This window comes from Poromitra crassiceps, assembly GCF_964638095.1.
Source record: "Poromitra crassiceps genome assembly, chromosome: 4".
In the NCBI taxonomy this organism is placed as follows: Eukaryota; Metazoa; Chordata; class Actinopteri; order Beryciformes; family Melamphaidae; genus Poromitra; species Poromitra crassiceps.
In genome coordinates, this window is record NC_139626.1 from 33,242,186 (window position 1) to 33,251,089 (window position 8,904).

Consider the following 8,904-nt stretch of genomic DNA (forward strand, 5'->3'; position numbering starts at 1 on the left):
GTGGTCAGCTGAAGGGAGCGTTCTGTTTCCTGTTTCCTTCCTCCCCCCTTCCTCCCCCCTTCCTCCCTCGGTCACTCCCACCTCTCTCTCTCTCTCTCTCTCTCATCCCCCCGCGGTCCAGACAGCCGCTGCAGCAGAGGGCTCCTCTCCTCTCCTCGCCTCAGACGTGGCAGGCAGGCAGCGATGTTGCAATCAACTTCCTTTCTCCCATTTCTTTCTCCCCGTTTTCTAGCAGTACGCTGATGCTGCCTTCAGGCGCTGCTCGTAAAGTGCGCTTCACAGTTCACGCATTCAAATTGCTTTTGGTCTAAATGAAACTTGCGAGGCCAAAACATCCTGTCTGCCTGCAGCATCCCCCACCAAAACTATCCTCCACCTGATGACGTAGCCGAATTGTTATTTATTTATTTATTTATTTATTTACTGATTGATTGATTGATCGATTGATTGATTGATTGAATGGTTGGTTGATTGGTTGGTTGATTGATTGATTGATTGATTTATATTATCATTATCACGATTTTATTATCAAGTGCTCTCAAATAGATATGCAGGAGACAAATGACCCTCACTTCTGTGGAATTTTGACCTGAGCTGAGAAGATTGTTTTGGCCGGTTATGATTTATTATAGAGCTGCAGAACGTAAGTTATGATGACTAGTATAACTATGGATCTATGTAGCCTTGAGACCGAACGATGACCGTCACCAGTGTATGGATGTCAAAGGAATGACATCCACCTCGCGTCAATAGGTAAAAGGCTTTTACCTATTGACGCTAGGTTACCTCGAGTCTCGAGGGCGACCTGGTTACATATACATGGACAGAACCTTTATAGACCCATCGGCCACGCCGTAAAAACAGAACGAAAAGTTTTTACTTTCTTAAGCCCCTCTATCATCCTTGCACATAAATAAAATCATAAACTGTAGCCGTGCTATTTAATCTGACCGCGTGGCCTAATGGATAAGGCGTCTGACTTCGGATCAGAAGATTGAGGGTTCGAGTCCCTTCGTGGTCGTCTTTTGCGGGCTTGAGGAACTAACGTTGACGACAATTTATCCGGTTCGAACAAGTAGTTTTGCGAATTTAACATCGCAAACAAACGTCAAGACGATTGTGAGAAAGTCCGAAGTGAGTTTAGAATGACTATCAGGCACCTCAACAAGCCCCATAGCGGTGACGTCATCTTTATATAGCGGCATGTTACTACTCGAAACAGACAGCAGAGTGGCGCAGCGGAAGCGTGCTGGGCCCATAACCCAGAGGTCGATGGATCGAAACCATCCTCTGCTATGTGTTTTGCGGTTCTTTCCATTATCCACGACTGCTGAACATGCATGGACTGTCTCAACGTAACAAAGCAGTGAGCACATCCATGTCGGTGTGGTGTCTATTCCAAGCTAGGTTTGGCCGTTTACAATTTTTTTTTTTTTAATTGTAACTACAATACGAGGGATCAGCCGATCAGCATTTTGGTAAACAAACCGCAAACTGAGCTTGAGCGTCTCACTCCAGCCGCCGCAGCTGTGCTGTTTACATTTCAAAAACTGACAGTTCACACAACTTTAACACGACATGCACATATTATACATCAAACTCTTGAGCTACTTCTGCTCTCACTCAGAATGTCAAAATATAAGCGATGTGATGTATAGTTTTTGAGATATTAAGGTTTGTTTACAGGCATAGCCTGTGACGTCACGTTGACGGCTGGGTTTACAGTTGTGTGCACAGTAGACCAATCCGATATGGATGATCTTGATGTCAAATCATACATTTCTTATGAGGAATTTAAAATTGGAACTTTAGAATGAATTGCTCAGAAGCTTCCTGGGTGTAAGGGTTCCAAATTATATGCTTTTATCATTATCACAAAATGCACAATTGTTGTGGAATTTTTAGCTAAGCTGCCCCGCTATAACCATATAGCCTAATTAAAGTAGCACTAATGCTACTTCCACTTGAGAAAATATTACTACTTCTGGAATTAAGCAAATTCTGAGAAATTCTGATATATGTAGCAATTAAAGATATAAACACAACTTCATAAACACATTATATTACCAAGACATTACACCACACCACACATTACTTTCCAATACATTAAAGAGTTAGACAGTTCATCAATCAGTCAAAATCCACTCGTCTGCTCTGCTTGGTTGCTGACTGGATCTTCTTCTGTTTGAGTCGCTCTTTGTTGCTCTTCTCTAACCTGCAGGACACCACATCATCATACATGTAATCTGCAGGACATCACATCATCATCATACATGTAACCTGCAGGACACCACATCATCATACATGTAATCTGCAGGACACCACATCATTATCATACATGTAACCTGCAGGACACCACATCATCATACATGTAACCTGCAGTACACCACATCATCATACATGTAACCTGCAGGACACCACATCATCATACATGTAACCTGCAGGACACCACATCATCATACATGTAACCTGCAGGACATCACATCATTATCATACATGTAACCTGCAGGACACCACATCATTATCATACTGTACATGTAACCTGCAGGACACCACATTATCATCATACATGTAACCTGCAGGACACCACATTATCATCATACATGTAACCTGCAGGACACCACATCATTATCATACTGTACATGTAACCTGCAGGACACCACATCATCATACATGTAACCTGCATGACACCACATCATCATACATGTAACCTGCAGGACACCACATCATTATCATACATGTAAGCTGCAGGACACCACATTATCATCATACATGTAAGCTGCAGGACACCACATTATCATCATACATGTAACCTGCAGGACACCACATCATTATCATACATGTAAGCTGCAGGACACCACATTATCATCATACATGTAACCTGCAGGACACCACATCATCATACATGTAACCTGCAGGACACCACATCATTATCATACATGTAACCTGCAGGACACCACATCATCATACATGTAACCTGCAGGACACCACATCATTATCATACATGTAACCTGCATGACACCACATCATCATACATGTAACCTGCAGGACACCACATCATTATCATACATGTAAGCTGCAGGACACCACATTATCATCATACATGTAACCTGCAGGACACCACATCATCATACATGTAACCTGCAGGACACCACATCATTATCATACATGTAACCTGCAGGACACCACATCATCATCATACATGTAACCTGCAGGACACCACATCATCATACATGTAACCTGCAGGACACCACATCATCATACATGTAACCTGCAGGACACCACATCATTATCATACATGTAACCTGCAGGACACCACATCATCATACATGTAACCTGCAGGACACCACATCATTATCATACATGTAACCTGCAGGACACCACATCATCATACATGTAACCTGCAGGACACCACATCATTATCATACATGTAACCTGCAGGACACCACATCATCATACATGTAACCTGCAGGACACCACATCATTATCATACATGTAACCTGCAGGACACCACATCATCATACATGTAACCTGCAGGACACCACATCATTATCATACATGTAACCTGCAGGACACCACATCATCATACATGTAACCTGCAGGACACCACATCATCATACATGTAACCTGCAGGACACCACATCATTATCATACATGTAACCTGCAGGACACCACATCATCATACATGTAACCTGCAGGACACCACATCATTATCATACATGTAACCTGCAGGACACCACATCATCATACATGTAACCTGCAGGACACCACATCATTATCATACATGTAACCTGCAGGACACCACATCATCATACATGTAACCTGCAGGACACCACATCATTATCATACATGTAACCTGCAGGACATCACATCATTATCATACATGTAACCTGCAGGACACCACATCATCATACATGTAACCTGCAGGACATCACATCATTATCATACATGTAACCTGCAGGACACCACATCATCATACATGTAACCTGCAGGACACCACATCATCATACATGTAACCTGCAGGACACCACATCATCATACATGTAACCTGCAGGACACCACATCATTATCATACATGTAACCTGCAGGACACCACATCATTATCATACATGTAACCTGCAGGACACCACATCATTATCATACATGTAACCTGCAGGACACCACATCATCATCATACATGTAACCTGCAGGACACCACATCATCATACATGTAACCTGCAGGTTTACTGGTTTAACAGTAATGTTCTGTTGTAGTAGCCTGTAAGACAGTCTGTTTAACAGTAATGTTCTGTTGTACTAGCCTGTAAGACAGTCTGGTTTAACAGTAATGTTGTGTTGTACTAGCCTGTAAGACATAGTCTGGTTTAACAGTAATGTTGTGTTGTAATAACCTGTAAAATGTAGTCTGGTTTAACAGTAATGTTGTGTTGTACTAGCCTGTAAGACATAGTCTGGTTTAACAGTAATGTTGTGTTGTACTAGCCTGTAAAATGTAGTCTGGCTTAACAGTAATGTTGTACTAGCCTACTAGCCTTGTAATACCTGGCTGCTCTAAGGGCCACGTCCTCTGCCTTTGGCTCATAGGGCTTCTCCCTGGCCTCTGCTATGAGGGCAGAGATCTTGTGCACACAGTCAGCAAGGTTCCTCTGCTGGCTCCTGCTCAGCTCTGAGGTCACCAGCAGCTCCCCGGCCTTGTTGATGCGATTCTTGTTCTGTGCCACGAAGCAGAGAATCAATACTGCAGTTATGTACCAGCCTGTCAAGAGCTCTCCAGTTGACAGTTCAGGGTGAAAGACTGACCCAGTATAATGTTCTGTATCATCTCAGTGCCTCTCTCTCCTCCTCGAAAAATAGTTTATTAGCCTGATATTAGACTGAATTGTCAACTCTTATATATTTCCTTCTTCAGAAGCTGGGCGGTTTCAAAGGTCTGGACATGGGCAAATAGGATATAGCAATGTAAAAAAAACATAATACAAATAAGAATGTAGCCAATAGGGCTGCACAATTAATCGTATTTTCATCGTCATTTACATGCGTCGTGCATTCCCACTCAGCATCTGATCATTTTGTGTTGTAAATCCAGCATACACCTTTCCCTTGCAACAGTGCACTCTGCCCCTCTGCCAAACCCCAAACACACTGTGTGTAGTTTCAGCTAGAGTCAGTGTGTATTTCATTTCTTTATTCAGTAGGCATAGGCTATGTTTTGGGTCTATGTTAGCATTATTAAAGCAGAAAGACATAGGAACTGTATAGCTAATATGCATACTTTAATATTTGTTTATTTATCGCAAGTCGTATCGTCATCGCTATATTGAACAATCTTATCGCACATCGCAGATTTTCCTCATATCGTGCAGGCCTAGTAGCTAAAGACAAATATTAAACATAATGCAACCGGCAATTCCAATGTGTCAAGTAAATACCGGTTGTGTCAAGTAGCCTAAATACAGGTAAGTGGAAATATATAGAGTATGACACAAAATCAGAGTTAAAACATTAAGAGTGTAGTAACAGTGATACTCAACTTGCGGCCCGGGGGCCAGATGCGGCACGCGATAAGGTGCAGAGTGGCCCCCCAACCATTTTCTAATTCACAGTGAAAACTAACATTAAATAAAGTTTGAATGAGCACCAGCTAAATTGTCAAATATCGCTGCCTGCTTGCCGCCCAACTACTTGTATGTTGGGCGTAACTTGGGCGTTGGATAGTAACTTAACTATCCTGTGTGCACAAAATTGTCTCTGGCCCCAAAAACCTACAATCAGCTAGAGAAAAATGTATACCGGTATTAATGTTTGTTTATTAACTGGCCCCTGGCCTCCTGTCAGTTTGCAAAAGTGACCCCCAGGCAAAGCAAGTTGAGTATCCCTGGTGTAGAAAAATAACAGCAGTAACATTTACTTGCTAAATTTAGAGTTGTTATAGATTCCTCTGTTTTGTATTACCTATGTTAAATACTCTATCTGCATGCTTATATTTTATTTCTAACAACTGAATCATATTACAGTTACTGCTGCAATAACCTAATTTCCCCACAAAGATCAATAAAGTTTCATATACCTTATTTGTGACATATTGTATAAGTCATTAAACCCTTATAAGGCGGAATGCACACCAAACATGTGTGAATGCTTTGGAAATCATGTCGACAGCGCTTCCATTGCACACAAAACACCGCGCACGGAGCGTTTTTGTGTGCTTTGTTTTGTTTTCCCCTGCAGTCACATGCAGTGCAGTTCAGGACACAACGATCACACGGACAGTAGCCAGCTGGTTTCGTCTGTTTGATGCTGTTGACTGTAAACATGAAAGCCAGATTATTGGCAATTCTGAATGCAGCGGAGGTTGAAGATCCCCCTGGGAGGAGAAGAGGTAGGAGGAGTGACATTGACGAGCAGCGCGCTTTTCCTCCAAGTGTTGACCTTTTTTCAGTTTGAGACGTCTAGAGCGCCCCGCCAAAAAACACTAGACACTAAGAGCGCTTAAACGCGAGGTGCGTTCCTTGAAAGAGTAGCGCGCTTAGCACATCCTTACCATAGAGAATGAATTGCAGAAAGGCGCTGGCAGCTCAAATAAGCGTGCGTTCGGTCTGCATGGCCGCTAATAGTTGTAAAAACAACTTAGCGGCCGTGCAGACCCAACGTACTTATTTGAGCTGCCAGTGCTGCCAGGAATGCACCTCGCGTTTAATCACTTTTGGCGTCTAGTGTTTTTTGGCGGAGCGTTCTGGGCGTCTCAAGCTGAAAACAGTTCAACATTTGGGGGAAAAGCGCGCTGCTCGTCAATGTCACTCTTATCTCTTCTCCTCCCAGGGGGATCTTCAACCTCCGCTGCATTCAGAATTGCCAATAATCTGACTTTCATGTTTACAGTGTGAACAATCAACATCAAACAGACTAAACTAGCTGACTACCGTCCGTGTGATCGTTGCGTCCTGAACTGTAAGGCACACGACTGCAGGGGAAAACAATAATAAAGCACAAGAAAACGCTCCGTGCGCTGTGTTTTGTGCGCAATGGAAGCGCTGACATGATTTCAAAAGCGTTCACACGTGTTGCGTGTGCACACCGCCTTAGGTCAGTGTATGGCTACTGTTTTTTGCAGATGTGTTTTATGTGTTGTGCAAATGCAATTATGAAAAAAATATACTCATACTTGATCTTTTTTTTAGGCATTTTGCTACATCAAAGACATATTTTAACACAAACGTTTTCAATAATTTTTTGCCGAACATCTTCTGGGATCCAGTCTGCTGTTCGCACATGGAATCGGACCTCTGCTTTTGTGCTGACTGGGGAGAGAAATAGAGAAAGACTCAGAGTCAAAATAAGATATCAGCCAGTTGGTATGCCTTAAAGCAACTACGAGCAACTTTTTCACTTGTTAAAGCTACAGAGCTCTAATGTTCCATGCTCTTCCATGGAGAGAAGGTATTGAATCTTGCAGTTTAATGTGGAATTGTTTATCGGCAAAGAAACATACTTGATAGAACATTATTGAAAACATTTTTCAAATCACAAGGAGGCTCTTCAATTCGGCACACCAGCCAGCAATTTCTTCAATAATAAAATGTAATGTTTAGCACCACAGTCCTGATCTAACGTCAAGGCGTTAGGTTAGGTAGATAGATGCTGTTGCTGTAGGCAGCATTAACCTGTCAGATTTTTGAATGTGAATTTTGATTAGCAGGCCGTTTTCAACACAAGACAGTTAACACAATGCTGAAAACTTAGTGAACGACAAGATGAGTGTAGCTGGTCACGACACATTGCTCGGTGCTAACCACCACAAGACTGGGCGTGAAAAGGTCGACTGTCACCTTTGTTAACATGCTGACCACCAGGACCGCTGCTCCGGCTGTAAGACACTGTCAGCCGGTCTGCCACCCGAGAGGAGAGACATGAGCAAGAATAAGACGATGACAAAGACGACATGTTCCTATTTATTATTTAGCTTTGACAGAACGTGTGTTTATATTTACCAACTGGAATATGCACTTGGACATCCTGAAACAGTCAAAAGAAACAGGGTTAATCAAGGGGATTCATTAAAAATAAGCCCCAGTCCTCCCTCAGTTCACTCACCTGTATATTATATGTCGGTCTGGTTCCGTAAGCAACACTTAGCTGGATGCAGTATGTGAGGAGAAAACGGTTTCTATGGCACATGACATCCTTTAGCTTGACATGCCTGGGGATCAATAGGTTTATTCCAGAACTACGACCAAGTAAATAACAACGGCGTGCAATGAAGGCCGCCGCCATGTTGAACTAGCGTTTTCTTCTTCTTCTTTAGTGTTTAATGGCGGTTGGCATCCAAAGAATTGTTGCATTACCGCCATCTACTGGATTGTATTATCTTCTCAGTGCGTGACGTCACGCTGATTCCTGACCCTTCCAGTCACGGCCCGGCCACATCTACGCGTCGTTTGACGCGGGGCTGACGCTGCTGCCCATCCACTTTGTATTGGAACATGCTGCTCGACGCCTCGCAAAGCATGCTGGGAGACCAAGCGACGCTTTGTATTGGAACATGCTGCACGCGTCGTCTGGTCTCCCAGCATGCTTTGCGAGGCGTCGAGCAGCATGTTCCAATACAAAGTGGATGGGCAGCAGCGTCAGCCCCGCGTCAAACGACGCGTAGATGTGGCCGGGCCGTCAAAGGCATGTTGTTTACTGTCAGAATTTCTGCAGGCAATTGGAGAACATAGATTTAAATTCTTCTTCCCGGTCAAAATGCATCATGCTGCTGTTGTTGACCCAAGGCTGCCTGAATATAGGGGGCAAGATGACGGCGGCGCTGCTTTTGCGCTACCGCAGTGCCTCTAGCGGCTGTTTCCAAAAATGGATCACATGTCGACTCTTTCCTTCCACCCTCTGCATAACATCAACTAGATA

The 8,904-nt window shown here is 43.3% G+C and overlaps 1 protein-coding gene across 1 annotated transcript; it reads right to left on the reverse strand.

Annotated features, from left to right (window-relative positions):
* Positions 1 to 2,072: 2,072 nt before the first annotated feature.
* mrpl58 (mitochondrial ribosomal protein L58) lies at positions 2,073 to 8,276 on the reverse strand. The gene is made up of 6 exons (XM_083634656.1): positions 8,092 to 8,276; positions 7,989 to 8,013; positions 7,827 to 7,886; positions 7,216 to 7,298; positions 4,543 to 4,712; positions 2,073 to 2,215 (listed from the first exon to the last, which is right to left on the reverse strand). Exons 1-6 carry the CDS (start codon positions 8,269 to 8,271, stop codon positions 2,131 to 2,133), a joined length of 603 nt encoding a protein of 200 aa, XP_083490782.1. The 5' UTR covers positions 8,272 to 8,276; the 3' UTR covers positions 2,073 to 2,130.
* Positions 8,277 to 8,904: the final 628 nt, after the last annotated feature.

Coding starts and splice junctions, on each gene's coding strand:
- mrpl58 (XM_083634656.1), bottom strand. CDS start 8,271: ATGGCGGCGGCCTTCATTGCACGCCGTTGTTATTTACTTGGTCGTAGT. Junction 8,014..8,091: donor GACCGACATATAATATACAG/GTGAGTGAACTG, acceptor TGACTGTTTCAG/GATGTCCAAGTGCATATTCC. Junction 2,216..4,542: donor GTGGCCCTTAGAGCAGCCAG/GTATTACAAGGC, acceptor GGTGTCCTGCAG/GTTAGAGAAGAGCAACAAAG.